At 44.8% G+C, this 22,084-nt stretch overlaps 1 protein-coding gene across 3 annotated transcripts in view; it reads right to left on the bottom strand.

Annotated features, from left to right (window-relative positions):
- The window catches only part of SLC37A4 (solute carrier family 37 member 4), a 46,677-nt gene that overhangs the window by 18,796 nt on the left and 5,797 nt on the right, over nt 1-22,084 (bottom strand). The window contains exons 1-8 of one of the 3 annotated variants that reach the window (XM_044288721.1): nt 17,298-17,396; nt 13,673-14,145; nt 9,833-10,065; nt 5,505-5,748; nt 3,060-3,221; nt 2,607-2,692; nt 914-1,027; nt 711-776 (exon numbers count right to left, since the gene is read on the bottom strand). In XM_044288721.1, the coding sequence (XP_044144656.1) occupies nt 711-776; nt 914-1,027; nt 2,607-2,692; nt 3,060-3,221; nt 5,505-5,748; nt 9,833-10,065; nt 13,673-13,826 (1,059 nt within the window). In that variant the 5' untranslated portion in view covers nt 13,827-14,145; nt 17,298-17,396. Of the gene's footprint in view, nt 1-710; nt 777-913; nt 1,028-2,606; nt 2,693-3,059; nt 3,222-5,504; nt 5,749-9,832; nt 10,066-13,672; nt 14,146-17,297; nt 17,397-22,084 lie in introns of those variants that run through there. The other 2 variants (XM_044288720.1, XM_044288722.1) reach the window with 2 other exon arrangements.

Below are 22,084 nucleotides of genomic sequence, written 5' to 3' on the forward strand. Positions count from 1 at the left end.
GTTCTAAATGTAAGACAGCTTCCTTGCGGTCTTACAGTTAGAATATTTTCTACGCCTAACACAGGTATAGAAAATTATGAATGAGACGGGCCTGCCGGACCATCTCCTTTGCCATGCCCACAATTGTAGAGCGGAGCAAATTGTAGATAGCAGCGCAACTTTGCACCGCAATCTGCACCTGAAATACGCCTAATATAGGCGTATTTCAGAATAGTAAATGACCCCCATCCTGTCTTTTCAAAGCAGCCACATGGTCCATAGACACAATGGTCAGGAGGAGACTCCATTGACTTCTATGGGAGAGTTTTCTAGGCATGCTCTGTGACCTGTGCAGCAGTCAGCCAGGAGCTGATAAGCTGTGATATCACCTCCTGTGAATGGTGGATCTATGTAGAGGTGTTACTTGTAATTGTAATCCTGACTATGGTGATAACAAGATAGCTACTGAAAAATTACCTGTACACAACAGGAAATCATGACCTGTTATTAGACCTAGTGGTCAGTGTGAAAATTGCAGGATTATATACATTTCTTAATATAGATAGTAACATGGAGAATTAAAAAATAAAAATATGAGACTCAAACAATAGGTCAGTTTCTGATGACACCTTCCCTTTGAGGTCAAGCCTTAAAGCCAGGAGAGAAGCATCAATTTACAACCCTTAGTTAAATGAAAGGAGTAACAGACGTATTCAAAGAAAGACAGAAACCTCTTGTTCATTCAGATTGGACATCTCAGCGAGAGGCTGGAGGGCGAGAGACAAGATCCCGTCAACCTGAGAGAATGTGAAGAGCAAAGAAGAAAACCGTATACATATTAAGAGAGAAGATGAGAAATCGAGCAAGCACTGCACCAGGCTAGGTCTAATGACATGCACAAAGAGTAAAACTTTCTGCCCAAGCTTTACCTTACCTTCGATGATCCTGGAGTGACTGTAACACGGAACAGAAACAAAGACACAACCATTCCGGCCATCATAGACAGAAGCAGGCCGTGACGAGGGTTGCCATAGTTCTTCAAACCTGCCTGATGGTGACCACAGAAAGGACATTGAAAAACCGTTAATGCAAGTGAAATAATAAAAAATAATAAAAAATACATATTATAGATCCCTCTAGTTCTGTTCAGTGCTCATTACGGTTATGTTCACACCTGCTTTGGTCCCTCTTTCTCTACTTCCATCATATTTTATGGGAAGACTAGCAATAAATGCAGTCAACATGACTGGAAACCGTGGAGGAATGATGGATCTGGTGCAGTGTCATGGTTGACGTTTATAACGGAAGCCACGGCACAGTGCCAAATGCATCATTCCGTCATGGTTTCGGTCATGTTAGACTGCATTTGGAAGGCCTTATACAGGAGCTGAGTATTTAGTGGCAGGCATAGTTTCAGATTCTGTTGTACATAATATTTTAAGATTTCCCTTACAATGTGATGGGACCCAATCTTGTTCTTGGCAGTAAATAAACAGGGTATATTTTTTTTATGAAGTGGCCCACCCCTTTATGTTTAGTCCAGTACACTTAAAGGGTTGTGCAGGCTGTATATATTGATGACCTATCCTCAGCATAGGTCATCAATATCTGATCGGAGGGCATCAGACACCCGGCACAGCTGCCGATCAGCTGTTTGAAGAGTAAGCAGCATTCCATTTGAGCGCCGATTCCTCTTCAGTACACAGCAGTGCAGTGTAATTACAAGTGTATGGAGCAATAACTAAAGTAGCGCTGCATGGAGCACCGCCTCCTCGCCAAGCAGTTGTTTGGTGTGGGTGCCGCATGTTAGGATCGGTCACCAATATCTGAACAGTGGAGGTCCGACAACTGGCACCCCCATTGATCACATATCGATGACCTGTATTAAGGATAGGTCATCTATATAATATACCACCTGCACAAGCCCTTTAATGTTCAGATATTGAGGCCATATCAGACGCAAAAAATTTAGCCATGTTGCAGACATCTGAAACAGGCCTTATGATATCAGATTTCATAAGCGCCCCTTATAGTTGTGCAAACTGGCATAAAAAATTTCTGATAAAAAGGACTTAGATCTTCTTTTGATACCTGTCTTCTGTATAGCTTAGTTCACATTTTAGCGATTCCATCAGTTAGGGCTCATTCAGATGACCGTACTGTTTTGCAGATCCGCAAAACACAGATGCTGGACCATGTGCGTTCCGCAATTTGCAGACCACACATGGCTGGCACTATCAGCCGCAATTGCGGACAAGAATAGGACATGTTCTATCTTTTTTTGCAGGCCGCAGAACAGAACTACGGATGCGGACTGTACACTGTGTGCTGTCCGCATCTTTTACAGCCCCATTGAAATGAATGGGTCCACACCCGTTATGCAAAATTGCGGAACGGGTGGGGACCCGTTCATATGGCCGTGTGACTGGGCCCTTATTGTGAGCTGAAACCAGGTGCAGGTCTAATTTATCTCTGTGGAGGCTCCACTGTTTGTTGGCTCACAATCACTGATGGAAATCACTGACCGAATAACTGAAGTCTGAACTAGGCCTAAAAGGTAAAAGCATTATGCTGTAAACTGCCCAAAAAAATGCTGAGTTTGTAATGGGTGCATTCACGTTTCTTACTTTTGCCACAGCACGGTCGGACAGTAATCCTGCAGCAATACTGCCTAGGAGACCTCCCACCTCTAGGGCGCTCATGTACGAGCTTCCTGCAAAAGACAAAAAATGAAAATTTTATATTTCATGTCAAAATATAAAGATGATTTGTGCCTGAAGTGCTCAGTACATGTTGTTCAGGTTTCTGAATAGGATTGTCTATCCGTATGTACATACAGATTACTCCCTGCCATCTTCAGGAGCTCCATGATGCCTGATGCCCCTGAATGCTTGTCAGAACCCTGTGGCTGCACCACAATCACCACAGTCTGGGGTGAACCCTCAGTCTGCCTCATGTGGCAGCGATGTATGTCTGACAGAGAATAGATATTTGGCTGTGGATTACACATCACTTGTGTAAACTATACGCAATTATATGTGCAGAGAAGAAGGAAAATGACGTCCATGTCGGCCACTTACCTATCAATGCGGACTGCTCTTTGTCTTGAATCAAGAAGAGCTGCCCCCAATCTGTACAGCAGGTTTTCGCTCCAAATACCACCAGATACCCAGCGCACAGCAACCACAGGTAAGGAGAGAGCAGGAACTCTTTCAGAGTGGTCTCATCTGCAGACTGGGACCCTGGAATCGCAGCCGAAGGGACAGGATAATAAATGAAGAAAAAAACATGTATAACACAAGGTCCAAATGACTCCTCACGTGAACTGTAGTGAGCATTGTAAAATACATATTTTGTGTCTCCAATTTCTCTGTGGGGACAAATGAGCAAGAGGGACCATTAAACAAGCATGCCAGCAATTGGTCTTGGCACATGGGTTATTATAAAAGAGGAGCTGCCCCCTCTCCTGACATGTCTGTTTAGTAACTACTTGCATCCCCCATGTGATAACAATTCTGGAGCATCTATTCTTTTGACTCTGTGTTGTGCCATTCCTCTATTATACCGGCTACAAGTCATGAATGAATTACTAGCTGTTTGCAATGACGGTCCAACTGGGTGTTACCAGCTGGGGGTGTGGCCCTGCACAGTCTGACATTATCCAAATCAGAGCCGTCAGGGTCAGACCAGTGTTTTGGTCCTAAATGTGCACAGGACCTGCTCCTGCTAGATATCAAGAGCAGGAACTTTAAAGGGGTTCTCTAGGATTTACATATTGATGAATTTTCCTCAGCCCTCTGGGCGCTCCAGCATCTTCCTAGCCCATGTGATGTCACATTCATCGGTTACATGGCCTAGGCACAACTCAGCCCAATTTGAAGCACAGCCACTATACAATGTACAGCGCTGTGCTGCATAAGCTGTGGGCAGGCCACGGTGCTCACAGGGGCGCCGCAGCCTTCTATTGAGGATAGGTCCTCAATGTGTAAACCACTTTAAAATCATGCTATACATTTACAACAGTGCGATTATAAAAAGACCAGGACCCACATGGCGTATATGTACAGCTAAAGGTCATCAGGTTAAGTGGAAAAACAGGTTAGGCGTGTACAGGTGAAACTCGAAAAATTAGAATATGGTGCAAAGTTCATTTATTTCAGTAATGCAACTTAAAGGTGAAACTAACACGAGATTCATTACATGCAAAGTGAGTTATTTCAAGCCTTTATTTGTTATAATTTGGATGATTATGGCTTACAGCTTATGAAAACCCCAAAGTCACAATCTCAGAAAATTAGATTATTACATGAAATCAATAAAAAAAATAAAGGATGTTACATAGAAAAATGTAGGACCTCTGAAAAGTATAATCATGCATATGTACTGAGTACTTGGTTTGGGCCCCTCAGTGCGGCGTGGCATGGATGCTATCAGCCGATGGCACTGCTGAGGTGTTATGGAAGACCAGGACGCCTTAATAGCAGCTCTTCTGCATTGTTTGGTCTCATGTCTCATCTTTCTCTTGGCAATGCCTATAGATTCTCTATGGGGTTCAGGTCAGGCGAGTTTGCTGGCCAATCAAGCACAGTAATCCCATGGTCACTGAACCAGGTTTTGGTACTTTTGGCAGTGTGGGCAGGTGCCAAGTCCTGCTGCAAAATTAAGTCAACATCTCCATAAAGCTAGTCTGCGGAAGGAAGCATAAAGTGCTCCAAAATCGGACCACTGAGCAACAGACCAGTTCTTTTTCTCTTTAGCCCAGGTAAGACGCTTCTGACGTTGTTTGTTGTTCAGGAGATGCTTGACAAGAGGAATACGACATTTGGAGCCCATGTCCAGGATCCGTCTGTGTGTGGTGGCTCTTGATGCACTAACTCCAGCCTCAGTCCACTCCTTGTGAAAGTCCCCAACACTTTTGAATGGCCTTTTCCTGACCATCCTCTCCAGGCTGTGGTCATCCCTGCTGCTTGTGCACCTTTTTCTTCCATATTTATCCCTTCCACATAACTTTCCATTAATGTGCTTTGATACAGCACTTTGGGAACATCCAACTTCTTCTTTTGCAATTACCTTTTGAGGCTTTCCCTCCTTTATGGAGGGTGTCAATGATGGTTTTCTGCACAACTGTCCGGTCAGCAGTCTTTCCCATGATTGTGATTCCTACTGAACCAGACAGAGACAATTTATAGGCTCAGGTTCCCTTTGCTCAGGGGGTATGGATTAATTAGCTGACTAGAGTGTGACACTTTGAGCCTAGAATATTGAACCTTTTCACAATATTCTAATTTTCTGAGACTGCGACTTTAGGGTTTTCATAAGCTGTAAGCCATAATCATCCAAATTATAACAAATAAAGGCTTGAAATACCTCGCTTTGCATGTAATGAGTCTATCTCATATAGTTTCACCTTTTAAGTTGCATTACTGAAATAAATGAACTTTTGCACGATATTCTAATTTTTCCAGTTTCACCTGTAGGTTTTCTGTGGGATATAAATAACCAAAGGCAAAATAAGATGTGTTCACCTTTCTTCCCTTTCTTGGCCCCCAGCTCAATGTTCTTAAGCCCCACGTCGGACGGCTCATTCTTGATGAGTATAAGACAAACCACAGACACTCCAATGCAGATGAGACCAGAGAAGGATAGGGTACTGCGCCAGCTGTAACTAGCCGCTACTAGGGTAGCAATAATAGGCCCTAGGCTTCCTGCGAGGTTCATACTGCACGACAGCACTGCCCACCATGTGCCAAATTGTGAAGGCTCGAACCACTGAAAGGTAAGAGGAAAATAGGTGCAAAGATTATCTTACAAATGAGGCAACGAGACATACAGTCATGTGAAAAAATTAGGACACCCTTTGAAAGCATGTGGTTTTTTGTAACATTTTTAATAAAAGGTTATTTCATCTCCGTTTCAACAATACAGATAGATTAAAGTAATCCAACTAAACAAATAAAACTGAAGAAAAGTCTTTTCAAGATCTTCTGTAAATGTCATTCTACAAAAATGCCTATTCTAACTGAGGAAAAAGATAGGACACCCTTGCCCCTAATAGCGAGTGTTACCTCCTTTGGCTGAAATAACTGCAGTGAGACGGTTCTTGTAGCCATCTACCAGTCTTCGACATTGGTCTGAGGAAATTTTACCCCACTCCTCAATGCAGAACTTTTTCAGCTGTGAGATGTTTGAGGGGTTTCTTGCACGTACAGCCCTTTTCAAGTCACCCCACAGCATCTCAATGGGATTCAAATCTGGACTTTGACTTGGCCATTCCAGGACTCTCCATTTCTTCTTTTTCAGCCAATCTTTGGTTGATTTACTAGTATGTTTTGGGTCATTGTCATGTTGCATGGTCCAGTTCCGCTTCAGCTTTAATTTTCTAACTGATGGTCTCACATGTTCTTCAAGCACCTTCTGATACACAGTAGAATTCATCGTGGATTCTATGATGGTGAGCTGACCAGGTCCTGCTGCAGCAAAGCAGCCCCAAACCATGACACTTCCACCTCCATGCTTCACAGTTGGTATGAGGTTCTTTTCTTGGAATGCTGTGTTTGGTTTACGCCAAACATGTCCTCTGCTGTTGTGTCCAAATAATTCAATTTTGGACTCATCTGTCCAAAGAACATTATTCCAGAAGTCCTGGTCTTTGTCAACTTTATCTCTGGCAAATGTCAGTTTGGCCTCGATGTTTCTCTTGGAAAGCAAAGGTTTCCTCCTTGCACACCTCCCATGCAAGTTAAACTTGTACAGTCTCTTTCTGATTGTAGAGGCATGTACTTCTACATCAACAGTAGCCAGAGCCTGCTGTAGTTCTCGAGATGACACTTTAGGGTTTTTGGAGACCTCTTTTAGCATCTTGCGGTTTGCTCTTGGGGTGAACTTGCTGGGGCGACCAGTCCTGGGCATGTTGGCAGTTGTTTTGAAAGCCCTCCACTTGTAGACTATCTTCCGGACAGTGGAATGGCTGATTTCAAAATCTTTTGAGATCTTTTTAAATCCCTTCCCAGACTCATAGGCTGCTACAATCTTTTTTCTGAAGTCCTCTGACAGCTCTTTTGCTCTCACCATGGTGCTCACTCTCACTTCAACAGTCAGGAGCACACCAAACTAAATGTCTGAGGTTTAAATAGGGCAAGCCTCATTCAACATGCAGAGTAACGATCTACTAATTATGTGCACCTGGTGTGATATACCTGTGTGAGATCTGAGCCAATTTAAGAGGGAATACATGTGAGGGTGTCCTATCTTTTTCCTCAGTTAGAATAGGCATTTTTGTAGAATGACATTTACAGAAGATCTTGAAAAGACTTTTCTTCAGTTTTCTTTGTTTAGTTGGATTACTTTAATCTCTCTGTATTGTTGAAACGGAGATGAAATAACGTTTTATTAAAAATGTTACAAAAAACCACATGCTTTCAAAGGGTGTCCTAATTTTTTCACATGACTGTATGTGCAAGCATCTATTCAGAATCAATATATACCGGATATATTTTTACTTCAGATGCCAGAGCCACCTTGTGCCCCCCATCCTCTCCTTCTTGATTGACAATGCCAGGAAACATATGCAGGAACCTGGCCCTGTCAATCAAGGAGAGAGATGGTCTGGCAGGAATATGGATTAAGACTCATGCACACGGACGTTTTTATTTGCGGTCCGCAAAAACGGTTTCCGTTGTTCCGTGATCCGTGTGTCTTCCTTGATTTTTGGAGGATCCACGGACATGAAAAATGAAAAAAAAATCTAAGTCAAGTTTGCCTTTGAAATGATAGGAAAAAACGGACACGGATCACGGATGACAATCATTGATTTGAATGGGTCCGTGAAAAAAATAGGACAGGTCCTATTTTTTTCACGGACTGGAAACACGGATCACGGTTGCGGATGCCAAACGGAGCATTTTCCGATTTTTCCCCGGACCCATTGAAAGTCAATGGGTCAGCGGAAAAAAACGGAAAACGGAACAACGGCCGCGGATGCACACAACGGTCGTGTGCATGAGGCCTTAGGCTACTTTCACACTTGCGTTCAGAGCGGATCCGTCTGAGACAGATCCGCTCATATAATGCAGACGGCGGTTCCGTTCAGTACGGATCCGTCTGCATAATAATGTTAAAATATTTCTAAGTGTGAAAGTAGCCTCAGACGGATCCGTCCAGACTTTCAATGTAAAGTCAATGGGGGACGGATCCGTTTGAAGATTGAGCCATAGTGTGTCATCTTCAAACGGATCCGTCCCCATTGACTTACATTGTAAGTCTGGACGGATCCGCACGCCTCCGCACGGCCAGGCGGACACCCGAACGCTGCAAGCAGCGTTCAGGTGTCCGCCTGCTGAGCGGAGCGGAGGCTGAACGCTGCCAGACTGCTGCATTCTGAGCGGATCCGCATCCACTCAGAATGCATTAGGGCAGTATGGATGCGTTCGGGTCCGCTTATGAGCCCCTTCAAACGGAACTCACAAGCGGACACCCGAACGCTAGTGTGAAAGTAGCCTTAATAGTATTTTTTTTTTGCAGAATGAAGCAACACATCGCTAAGTTAATGGTGTCCCATTGTGTCTGGTTTAACAATCAATTTCCTGGTGCTGTTGTGCGGGGTTGACAGTATCTAATCTCTGTCTCTTTGCTTTCCCTCTCCCTTCTCTAGAGATATCACCAGGGAAGAGGAGGTCCTTGCATATTGCATGAATTAAAGCTAGTGAAAGCAGCAGTATCCTGAGCTCACAAGCAGCATATATTACAGTGAGGAGCACATCCACAAAAGTCTGAAACTGGGAGCGGGTTACACACTGAATGAATGAATGACACAATTATCTTAAAGGGGTTGTCTCCCTTCAGTAAATGGCATTTTATTTATCACATAGACAAAGTTAATACAAGGCATTTACTAATGTAAGCTAGATTTATTTTTCCACCCAATTATACACTGCTTGTTTCCAGGAGTTACAACCACCACTGCAGAGCGGATATGAGGTGGCCGGGATGGAACTGCTGCGCATGCGTGCCTATGCGCAACCCCAGCCACCGGAGAGGCTGGCACTTTTTTCCTATAGTGTGCAAGCACAACTACCACTGCTGGACTGCAGGGTGGTCCTAAACCCTGGATACAAGCAGTGTATACTGTGATGGAAAAAAAATAATCCAGCCAGCAAAGGAGGCAACATGGACAATCACAATACATTAGTAAGTGCCTTGTATGGGTCCAGCACAGTATTCAATTCTGTTTTTCTGCGGTCACCACTCCTGACATGCCTGTTTTAATAGCTTCATGCATTCCCCATGTAAAACAATTCTGGAGAAGCTATTCTTATGTCTCTATGTTGTGCCATTCCTGTATTATTTCTACTAGAAGTTATGAATGAATTGCTAGCAGTCTGCAGTAAGGGTACAGAGGGGAGGTAACCAGTTGGGAGTGTCTCTGCACAGTCTGCAAATGACAGCACTGATTGCATAGAGTCAGTCTGTGCAGGTACACACCCCCAAATTGTTACCACCCCTCTGTACCCTTACTGCAGACTGCTAGCAATTCATTCATAACTTCTAGTAGAAATAATAAAGGAATGGCACACCATAGAGCCATAAGAATAGATGCTTCAGAATTGTTATTACATGGGGAATGCGTGTAGCTATTAAAACAGACGAGGTGACAGATCCTCTTTAATGCAGATTTCAAATCACGCCTATTATATAAAAATCTTTTTTTCCTTGACAAAGGCATCCATAGCCATTGTACCTCCTTCCCTGTAGTACTAGCAGCTAAGCAAGTAAATACTCCTGTAAATCGTTGGTGAATGTGTTGATGATCTTTTTACAAAAATTGCAGATACCCAACGAACAGCTGTACACTTACCTTCCGAAGAACCTTCCCACAGGGCGGCCAGCCAAGTCCTTGTGCAAGACCATTAAAGAACCAGAGGATGGCAAAAACGGACACAGTGGAGCTCCAGGAAAAGAGCACATTTACCACCCCCACTAAGCAGAGTCCTGTAGAAAAGAGCCAGCGAGCACTCATCTGGTCAGACAGGACCCCGCTGATGAACTTGCTGATTGCATAGGCTGCGGACTGGCTGCTGGTGATCAGACCTGTGGACAACATACAGATCTAGTTATATAACCGAGCTTCACGTGTGTTACATCTGCTTCAATACCGAATTTTCATAGGTAAATAGGACATTCATTATCAACATCGTCACTTATTACAGATAGGCACAAGCATCTTAATGAACAAGGATGTGAAGATCTAAATAAAATTATTGTTTGTCACTGATTGCATCTTTTATCGAGGCAGAAAACTCCCCTTTTGTTAAGGAAATCCTCTTGTATAAAGATGCACTGCCAATAATATGCAAACTGCATGAATGGCCCCCATACAGTAGGATGATTGTTCCATTTGATCCTACTGGACAATCCTTGCCGTCAAGCTAGATCGTTGATCGGCATTTGTTTTTGGGCAGACGTCACCTAGGCACAGCTCAGCCCCGTTCAAGTGATTGGAGCTGACCTACACCTAGGCCTCATGACTGATGGCCATGACATTACTGGCCTAGAACAAGCAGTGAGAAGGCTGCTGTGCTCAAAGGAGCGCCGGGGCCTTCTCAAACGGCTGATCGGCGGGGGTCCTGGGTGTCGGTCCCCACTGATCAGATGCTGATGATCTATCCAGAGTTATCAGTTACAAAGAGCTGGATAACCCCCTTAAGAATTGGTATTTTTTTAATTGGGAGAGGTTGTGTCTGGTACTGTAATTTAGTTCTACTAATGTGAATGGGGCTGAGGACACTGTGGACAGTTTTTTGGAAAACAAAAACAGCCATGTTATTCTAACCCTGGACAACCCCTAGAACTCGACCAACAGCTCTTTTTCAACCAACTTACTATGAACAGGACTTCAAGAAGTAAACATGGTGATCCGTGTGATGCAACCTCCAGGCAAAGTCTTTTGGTGCCACTTCAAACATGTCACAAAGTGACAGGAAAATAATTAGGAAATGTGGAACGTGGTTGCTGCATAAAAAGTGGCAATTATTTCTTATTCATGTTTTGGTCAGACTGCTGGGATTCCCACCGATTACATGAACAGGGGTCCTGTGCCCCAATATGAATGGAATGACAGCTCCAGCATGTTCAATGCTGCATTATTCAAACTGTATGAGAAGGCCGAAGATAGGCGAGTAAAGTGCACATCCTCGACCTACCATTCCATTCATACAAGGTGTGCAGGGCCCCTGTCCTCATGATCGGTTCGGTCCAGGTCCTTAATCTTACACCAATGTCTATTAGCAGTGACTGTGGACCACCTCTGTCTGCACTGTTCTCATGTACACAGCACTCACCAAGCTTTATTGCTTTTATACTTTTTTTTTCTTTTATACCTTTATTGCTTGTGATGGTTAGGTGTCCGATCAGATGATCAGCAGGATGCCTATAGCAGGAGGCTGCTGATGGGTCTAACTAGGCCTAGCCTGGATACAAGACGAGAGGCGGCCTCTAGCCTGGATACAAGACGAGAGGCGGCCTCTAGCCTGGATACAAGACGAGAGGCGGCCTCTAGCCTGGATACAAGACGAGATATGGCTGGCCATGGAGGAATACAGGTTCTGTATGGTATCCTGCAGTACATTTGTCCACAGATGTTACAGCTGGGCCTGTAGATCCTACACCCTCGTAGGTTGCTGAAGCTGGCATCTCAGCTGATCCCATAAATGCTTGACTGGCGATAAATCTGGTGACCGGGCAGCCAAGGAAGTGTAATCTGGTGGAGACATTCCTGGGAATCCCTTGCTGTGTGTGGTTGAGCATTAGTGTGCATTCACACAACCTTAAGTGTTTTGCGGTCTGCAAATTGCGGATCCGTAAAACACAGATTCCAGCCGTGTGCGTTCCGCATTTTGCAGACCGCACATAGCCGGAGCTATATAGAGAATGCCCATTCTTGTCCATAAGCGCGGACAAGAATAGGACATGCTCCATATTTTTTTGCGGGGCTGCAAAACGGAACAACATTGAAATGAATGGGTGCGGAACGGATGCGGATCCATTTATATGGTCGTGTGAATGCACCCTTAGCCTGCTGAAAACTACTAGTTAGAATCCCTGCCATGAGAGGAACACATGTGATGGCAGGATGTCCTGCATATATCGCTGAGCTGGTAGTGTCCCCTGTATCACTACTAGGGGTTACAGACTGTTGTACGTGGTGGCTCTCCAGATCATCCCGCCAGCAGTTGGGACAGTGTGTCACTCCACAGCAAAGGCAGGATTGAGAGCTCACCACCAGGGCCCCAAACAAACCCAACCATCGTGGGATCCCAAACAGAACCGATGCTCCCAACAGCTAAGTTACAACGGCCTCGATCAGGGATCAGCAACCTTCGGCACTCCAGATGCTGTGAAACTACAACTCCCAGCATGCACATTTACTCAGCTGCTCTTGTAACTCGCATAGAAGTGAAAGGAGGATTCTGGGAATTGTAGTTTCAGAAGAGCTGGATTGCCAGAGGTTGCTGATCCCTTGCCTAGATGGTGGGCAATTCATAGAAACATCCGCTCTGCTTCTTTCAATCCAATGATGCATCCCCTCTCAAAGTCTGTCAATGGGGAAAAATATTTTCAAGTGCGTCGTAGAGGCATGTCTAGCAGTCAACGATCTCTCACCAAGAGGCACACTACCCAAAAGTAACCTCTGTGAGCCTCTTTAAAGGGCAGTGGGGGAAGCTCTTGTGGCAAGACCCAGTGTCTATCAGATCATACCTGTAACCATTTACATATCTCCCTGAGACATAACCGCATGCAAAGTTTTGCAGCAATCTGACATTTCTATCTAGGTGCAGAATGTTTTTGGCAATGAGTGTATAAAAATTAATAAAGGTCTTTTCTGAAAATGGAAAAAACAAAACAAAAAACAAACAATAAATGAAATCTATACACATAAAATAACCCCCACTCGCTGCTAGAACCGACTGCATTATTCTTAATTGGACATGTAATGTCCCATGTGCATATACCCTTGAAGCACCTTGTCTCATAAGTATGCCGTGCCCTTCCTTGGTTATTCCTCCTAGAAATTCATAGATGAATTAATAGCTGAGGAGGGTCTGTCCCTGCACGCTGTAACATTGTCCATTCAGTGCTGCCAGTGTCAGACTATGTAAGGACATACCCCTTTAATAAAGCAAATGGTAAAGTTATTCATCAGTTTCTAGGAGGACTAACAGAGGAACAAAGATTATAAGAAAAGATGCTCCAGAATTGATATTACATGGGGAATGCAAGTAGTTACTACAGCAAACATGTCAGGAGAGTCTAACGCTCCTTTCTAACAATGAAGATCAAGACTTTTGGTATGCAGAGAAATTCTGCTATTACAATGGCCCTAAAAGTATATAAAATAAAAACTGCGTTATCCGGTTTCTCTTTTTTACTACATGTCCCAGCATGCTCTGTTCAGTTTACTGACCGTGTGGTCATCATGGGCATGATCAGAAAACAACCAGTCTCTTTTCCCTTGTCCCAAAGGTCAGCTCTTTCGCTGTCATTCAGAATTTTGCTTTTAATCAAAATTTATTCCAAATTGCTGATGGGGGAGCGGAGTTTCACTTTATGCTGACTCGGCGGAGTAAAGTTACCGAGAACTCCGGAATCTGCACATTGTATGATATGGCGGCAGACAGTAAAGCAAAAGGCCACTTACCCAAATCATCCTTGTCCAGTTTTATTTCCTGCATTACAGATGGCATGACAAAAGAGAAGGTCTTGCGATTGAAGTAGTAGAGGGTGTAGCCCACAAACATGGCCCCGAAGATGACCGTCCGGTAGTAGCCATATCCCTGCCCTTGTGCTCCCATCTTGCCTTGTGTCCAAAGGGTGCTCTCAGAGACTTATAACCGCTGTTTCATTTAAAGATGTCAGAGCTTGAGCAGCTCGAAGTAAGGCATATACTGTATATATATAGATCGGGTCAGCGTGCATATGCCAGATGGATTCCCAAGTGAAGAAACAAGCCACAGGTCGAGCCCCCACGCTGGTAAACGGAGACGGTCAGAGGAGGGGAATGCTTCTGCCAATCTCTTCCTTCTGCTGAGCTGGGAGTTTGTTCTCTGTCCTCTTCCAGGTAGGCTGTTATATCTGTCCTGGGCCAATGATTAACCCCGAGGTGTCACAACGCTGCAGGGACAGGAAGAAAGGAGATCATTTACTGAACGTGCAGAGGAAAAAGCTGACGAGACCTCGGAGCATGCAACAGGAGATCTAAGAAAGCTATTCCAAGGCAGGGGAGCAAAATCATCACCCACGCATCCAGAATCTGCAAACCAGATCATACGCCTATGGCCCCATTCACACCACCATATTTCTGGTCCGCATCCACATTTTTTGGATGCGGAACCATTCATTTCAATAGGGTCGCAAAAAATGCTGACAGCACACCATGCGCTGTCCGCAACCGTATATATCCGTTCCACAGTCCCGCAAAAAAGATAGAATATATGTCCAATTCTTGTAATTCATGTAATAGGCACTGTTATAATGGGTCCGCAAAAAAAAACTAAAAAACCTTAGGCTAAATGCACACCATCAGGATTGCGTGTGGAAAATCCACAAAGTAGGTCATTTACATTGCATTCTATGAGAATTTGAAATTTTAAAATCCGCAGCATCTGTATTTTTTTCAGGATCTGTGTTTTAAGGACCACAAAATACATATGGTCATGTGCAGGAGCCCTAATACAGGACCAGCAAAGTGTACGCCATTAGATAGATCTCATAGACACTTTGGGGGTCATTTGTTATTTGGCATATTTCTGGCGCAACGGTCCTTTGCGCTGCAATCTACGACTTTTTCCCGCTCACTCCAGGTCTTAAAAAAAAAAATTTTAAAAGTGGGCAGGGAAGGGGACGAGCCGGCAGGCCCACCTCATTCATCATTTTCTAGGCCTGTTTTAGGTGTAGAAAATTGTCTATATGTAAGACAGCTCGGAAGCTGGATGCGCCGAAGTTATGGAGAGGCCGGCGCCTCTTCGCAGCTGCAGCGGATCCACCGCCAGCTATAGGGGTTATTAAGATCGGTGTCTAAAACGCTGGTCTTAGATTTAGAAATCTTCTGCATGTCAACTGTTGTCGCATTTTTTTTTGTATGTTAAATCTGGAACAAAAAAAGTGCAAAAACAGAGATAAAAAGCGTCCGTTTTTTGTGCAGATTTTCTGCACACAAATCTGCAGTTTAAGTGTAGGGACCCTTAAAGGCAAATTAGCTCATGTCAGGCAAACCAGAGACTCCTCCAAGAGGAAGAGGGGCCCATTTTTAGACATGTGTTTCGGGGGTTCTTTTAGTGTGCTCATGCACACAAACGGATGCCCGTATTCATTCAGTTTGTTTTTTCGTGGCGTATGAAAAAAAAAACAAAAAAAAAAAAACATGGATATGACTCAGTGTGCATTCTGGGTCCTTATGTCTGTTCTGCAAAAAAATAAAATAAATAGAACATATCCACATTATGGACAAGGATAGGACTGTTCTATTAGGGGCCAGATGCTTAATGCAGAACGAACATGGGCAGTATCTGTGTTTTGCGGATCCACAATTTGCGGACCACCAAACAACGGTCGTGTGCATGAGCCTGTACACAGCAGAGTACTAACTGGCCGGGTGAGATGCCTCAGACACAGCTAATGGAGAAGGGGTGGGTGGGGGTTACCGATTATGTACTGAGGGTAAAGAACCCCAAAACACCAGGCAATAGATGCACCAAATTGCCAGTTTTGTGGCACAAACACATTAGTAAATTAGTCTCAGTTTTTTGGGTTGTGAAGTTTTAATGATCTTTGCAATGAGAATTTACCATTAGGGTCCTTCCCTTACAATGAATCATTACCTACTTTATCTAATACAGATACAGAGTAAACCGCCTTGTAAAAGTTGAAAGTGAATGAGCTAGAAAAGGACAAATTCCAGGAGGTGTTTTGTTCCTGTGGGCAGACGTGCCTTATGTAGACATGGGGAGAAAACAGAAAAACGAAATTTACAAGGTGCACAAGGTTCAAATAGACAGGCCAAACAAGACCTGCAGCTGCCAAGTCCGTCCCGCTATGGCAGCATACAGCGGCCACAATAACCGAGCACCTATAAGGCTAGGGTCACACACTGGGTTTCTGAAACTACAGTATTGGTACCAGCAATATTTAAGCTTTGTTCACATTTGCTCTGCAACAGAATGCAAGCCAAAGATGAAGCACTCATAAAATGGACACCATCAGCTGGTCTGACTGCTGGGACCCCTACAGATCCTGGGGGCTCTATCCTAAGTCCCCCACTTGAATGAAGCAATGGTAAAGCAGGCCCACTACTGCTCCATTCACCGCTGTCTATGGGTCCGATGGACAGAGGTCAATCAAGGCTCCATTTACCGCTGTCTATGGGTCCGATGGACAGAGGTCAATCAACTCTCCATTTACCGCTGTCTATGGGTCCGATGGAAAGGGGTCAATCAATCAACGCTCCATTTACTGCTGTCTATGTGTCCGATGGACACCGCTCAATTATCCATTCACCGCTGTCTATGGGTCCGATGGACAGAGGTCAATCACTGCTCCGTTCAAACAGGGACCTTCCTTCTCGTTATAGACGGGCCCCCAACAATCTAGCAGTTCTTCCCTATTCAATGAATATATAGTTTCATGGAAAAAGATTCAGTAAAACTTATAATTTATTCACTCGTATCTCTGAAATCTTCTTTCTCGGCTACCCGTGTACAGCTATCAGTGACTGACAGCTGTCTCTGTATACACACTTACACAGATTATACTATCAATCACTGCTAACATGTCCCCTATGTACAGCTATCTCTGTATACAAACTTACACAGGGAATACTATTAATCACTAACACCTTCTCTGTGTACAGCTATCAGTGATTGACAGCTATCTCTGTATACACACTTACACAGAGAAGTCTATCAATCACTAATAACACCTCACTTGTGAACAAGTCAGAAAGAGAAACTTAAATGCATAAATTACAAGTCTTGCAGAATCTTTTCCCCGAAAACTATATATCAGTCTGCTCAGCTCCTCCAGCTCCTCCTGTAGATTGCAATGCATTTCGTTATGACATGCTCCCTTTAAAAATAATTAATTACTACACCCATTTAAATCCTAAAATAAGAGCATCTTATACAGGAATATAATAACTACAAGTCGCCGGGAAGTGACCTATAATCAATGCATAGACTAAAACCAACAGGATGATCCGAATGGTTGCTGCAGGTTTGCTACAATCGCTCATTACTAATCCACAAGCCCCCCATTCATTCAGACATTACCTCTCGGTCACTTCTTCTGTGGCCTCTTGCAAGCCGGGGACACAGCACCACACATGAAATGCAGCAGCTAAATATAAAAGCTGCTGAGCTGTGCGGCTCTGGAGGCTGGCACGCTGCCCTTCTCAAATAGCGAAAGGGCAAAAGTGAGAGGCACTTGGGATAATGAACTACTTCTAGTTAGAGGACTCATGTTCAGACCCCCCTCCATCTAATGGAGAAGGGGGAGGGGAGGTCCTGTTTCTCCTATGACATATGGATTGGGCATTGTTCCCAAGGGAGATAAGCCACTGTCAGAGGAGTATGGCAGTAGCTTTTTCCCCTATATCCACTGAGAACTCATGCAGGCAAGGCCAAGCCAAATGCGCATGTGTATGAAGCGGGCATATGCAAAGAGGTAAGTCTCAAAGAAAGAAGGATCTCACTAGCGCCACCTTGTGGAAGTTTCTCCCATTGAGTCAAAATCTGACTTTTTAAGAAGCCTCGAGACATAACAAGGGAAAATAGCCAAGTCAAATATCCATCCACAGACAGCTGTTTCGGGGTGCTTGCCCCTCGTCAGTACAGAGTAGGATTCTGGCTGGCTGGGTACGATGCCTTGGATGGTGCTGGGTCTCCTTAAGGCAGGGCTAAACAAATCCCAGGAGCCAGGTCGCCATGGCGATTAGGAATTTTGTCCTGGCGCCTGGGTATTTGCCCTCACATGGCTGCCCCCCAGTAATCCGGGGCTCTCCCGGCACTCCGCCGCCTCTACATGAAGTTACCCGGGGCGGAGAGTGGGGTGGACAGGGTGGCATCGGGGGAGCTGAGGAGGTAGGTAGGACGCAGTGGGTCCGCATCTGGTGGGCGTTCCTTCTACCTGGCTGTAGCACTGTCCAATCGCAGCGCAGTGCAGGGAAAAGGAATGCCCAGGAGAGAAGCTGATGTCTCCTCCCCATTGCTCTGATAGTAATTAGCATACGAAGCAGGAGACAGTAATGGGGCACAGCGGGCGAACGGAGCGGCGCCCAGGAATAATAGTAAGTGCTGGGACATCGGTGGGTGCTGCTCTGTGTAGCCTGCTACTTAAAGTCCGGACCCATATAAGTTCGTCTTTAACGCATAATACAGGAGGCAGGTGCTGGCAGCAGAATCACACTGCCAGCACCCTGCCTCTGCGGCACCTGAGGGGTTAACTGCCGCTGATCTTCTGCCAGTACCCGCCTCCTATATTAAGGGTTAATTATCAATGGTGGCACAGTGCGCTCTCCCACCCACCAATCATTGGTGGCACAGTGGGCCCGCCCTTCTCAACCCCCCCGTATTAAAATTATTGGTGGCAGTGGCCACAGGGTCCCCTCCCCTTCTCATTGGTGGCAGTGGCCACAGGGTCCCCTCCGCCCCTCTTCATTGGTGGTGCAGTGGCAGCTTCTGATCGGAGCCCCAGCAGTGTAAGCCTGTTGCTCCGATCTGTTACCATGGCAGCCAGGACGCTACTGAAGCCCTGGCTGCCATAGTCGGCTCCCTGCTCCTATGTGCACAAAGCACAGATCAGCAGGGACAGTGTGAGGTCTTATTCACCCTGATAGAGCTCTATCGGGGTGAAGAGGACAAGAGATCGAAAGATCCCAGGTTCTGGCTCCTAAGGGGGGAAATAGTTATCAAATAAAAAGTGTAAAAAAAAAAAACACCAAAATATTAAATATAAATCACCCCCTTTCCCAATTTTACATATAAACAATAAATAAGTAAATATATCGCCACATAAGAAAAGTCCAAACTATTAAAATATAAAAAAAAATAAAAATATGCGGTGAACGCCGGAACAGAATGAAATAAAATAAAACTGCGCGATTCGCCATTTTTTTTAAATGCGGAATGCACGTGGCTTTTTTTGTTTATTTTTTCGCGAGGTATCGAATATCGCAGTACTTTTTTATGGAATCAAAAATTTGGTATCGCAACAACTCTACTTTGTACACTGCCGCTGTATATGTGTGTGCGACACTGTACCCTGCCGCTGTATATGTGTGTGCGACACTGTACCCTGCCGCTGTATATGTGTGTGCGACACTGTACCCTGCCGCTGTATATGTGTGTGCGACACTGTACCCTGCCGCTGTATATGTGCGTGCGACACTGTACCCTGCCGCTGTATATGTGCGTGCGACACTGTACCCTGCCCCTGTATATGTGCGTGCGACACTGTACCCTGCCACTGTATATGTGCGTGCGACACTGTACCCTGCCGCTGTATATGTGCGTGCGACACTGTACCCTGCCGCTGTATATGTGCGTGCGACACTGTACACTGCCGCTGTATATGTGCGTGCGACACTGTACACTGCCGCTGTATATGTGCGTGCGACACTGTACACTGCCGCTGTATATGTGCGTGCGACACTGTACACTGCCGCTGTATATGTGCGTGCGACACTGTACATGTGTGTGCGACTCTATACACTGCCGCTGTACATGTTGTTAATGCCCATGTTGTTTGGTTCTAGACTTCTTTATATGTTAATTTAAGAGGTGTTATTTTTGTTGCTGAAAATAAGTATTTATAAAAAGGTAAAAAAAAAAAAACACACAACAAAAAAAACGGCTCCTAACTTTTTTAGCTGGCTCCTAGATTCCAAGGAAATTTGTCAAGCCCTGCCTTAAGGACACCAGAGGGGAGATTTATCAAAACCGGTGTAGAGGAAAACCGACTTCGTGCCCATAGCCACCAATCAGATTCCGCCTTTCATTTTCCAAAGCAGCTCTGAAAAATGAAAGGTGGAATCGGATTGGTTGCTATGGGCAACTAAGGCTACTTTCACACTTGCGTTAAAAGTTTTCCGGTATTGAGTTCCGTCCTAGGGGCTCAATACCGGAAAAAAAAGCTTCAGTTTTGTCCCCATGCATTCTGAATGGAGAGCAGTCCGTTCAGTATGCATCAGGATGTCTTCAGTTCAGTCACTTTTACGGTATTTGGCCGGAGAAAATACCGCATCATGCAGTATTGAAATGTATTAATGCTTGATCCGGTACCAAGTGTTCCAGAAAACGGATCTGGTTTTCCGGTCTGCGCATGCACAGACCTTTACAAATGTAAAAAAAAAAAAAACGGCGAGACGGATCCAGTATTTCAATACATTTGTCAAACTGATCCGCATCCGGAAACAAATGGTATCAGTTTGCACACGGATTGCCGGATCCGGCAGGCAGTTCAGGCAACGGAACTGCCTGCCGGATTCCTCTAATGCTAGTGTGAAAGTACCCTAAGCCAATTTTTTGTTCCACCAGTTTTGATAAATCTCCCCCCAGATGTGAATGGAAGTTTAGTGGAAGTGCAATACGGGATGCAGAAGGGATAACCATCGCTCATATGAATATGTGGCTGACAGCTATCTAGGGTGTTTGTTCACCCTGACGTTAGGCTCTGTCCCATCAGATTTCACTTGCCCTTGAATATACAATGCAAGAAAATATACCCGGTGGACCCATTGTAAGTTAATAAAAACGGACTCCCCAGGGATCCTGTAAAACAGAACTTATGAAGCCAGTGTGAATACAGACCAATGTATGTATCAAAGGCTGTATATGGGTGCGGGGAGATTTGTACCTTTGTAGATCTTCTTTCTCATTGGTTTTGTGACCTTCAGTTATAGAAATCTTCTTATGAGGTTGGTCTATGAAAACACATAGGACATGCAACTATTTTTTTTTTAAAGTCACAGCAAGGTATGTAATGTGACAATTTTACATCAGGTCCTGGTTGGCGTTGATTTGAGCATAATTAAACGACAATTTAAAAAGGCGCATGTAATAAATGTGGCAAATACTATACGCCTTGAAAACCATTCCCCCTTTTTCCTCACCAATTCAGGAAAAATGACTGGCAAAAAATAGCTCAAAATAGGCACAAATGGCTTAATAAATGAAAGGAAACATTTTTAGCCCAAAAAAGGCGCAATTGACGATAAGAAAACAGGCGACACTACTATGATAAATGTCCCCCCATGTTCTTCCACAGGCCTCATTCACATGTCTGTGATGACATCTGTGAAGAATCAGTGTTTTGTGTTGCACTGTGGTATCTGGTTCTGCTGGGGCGGCATTTGTGTTGCACTGTGGTATCTGGTTCTGCTGGGTCGGCATTTGTGTTGCACTGTGGTATCTGGTTCTGCTGGGGCGGCATTTGTGTTGCACTGTGGTATTTGGTTCTGCTGGGGCGGCATTTTGCATTGCACTGTGGTATTTGGTTCTGCTGGGGCGGCATTTTGCATTGCACTGTGGTATTTGGTTCTGCTGGGGCGGTATTTTGCATTGCACTGTGGTATTTGGTTCTGCTGGGGCAGTATTTTGCATTGCCCTGTGGTATCTGGTTCTGCTAGGGGGGGTTTTGTGTTGCACTGTGGTATCTGGTTCTGCTGGGGCGGTATTTTGCATTGCACTGTGGTATCTGGTTCTGCTGGGGCGGTATTTGCATTGCACTGTGGTATCTGGTTCTGCTTGGGCGGTATTTGTGTTGAACTGTGGTATTTGATTCTGCTGAGGCGGCATTTGTGTTGCACTGTGGTATTTGGTTCTGCTGGGGCGGCATTTGTGTTGCACTGTGGTATTTGGTTCTGCTGGGGCGGCATTTGTGTTGCACTGTGGTATTTGGTTCTGCTGGAGCGGCATTTTGCATTGCACTGTGGTATTTGGTTCTGCTGGGGCGGTATTTTGCATTGCCCTGTGGTATTTGGTTCTGCTGGGGCGGTATTTTGCATTGCCCTGTGGTATTTGGTTCTGCTGGGGCGGTATTTTGCATTGCACTGTGGTAT

The sequence above is a fragment of the Bufo gargarizans genome, chromosome 4 (assembly GCF_014858855.1).
Source record: "Bufo gargarizans isolate SCDJY-AF-19 chromosome 4, ASM1485885v1, whole genome shotgun sequence".
In the NCBI taxonomy this organism is placed as follows: Eukaryota; Metazoa; Chordata; class Amphibia; order Anura; family Bufonidae; genus Bufo; species Bufo gargarizans.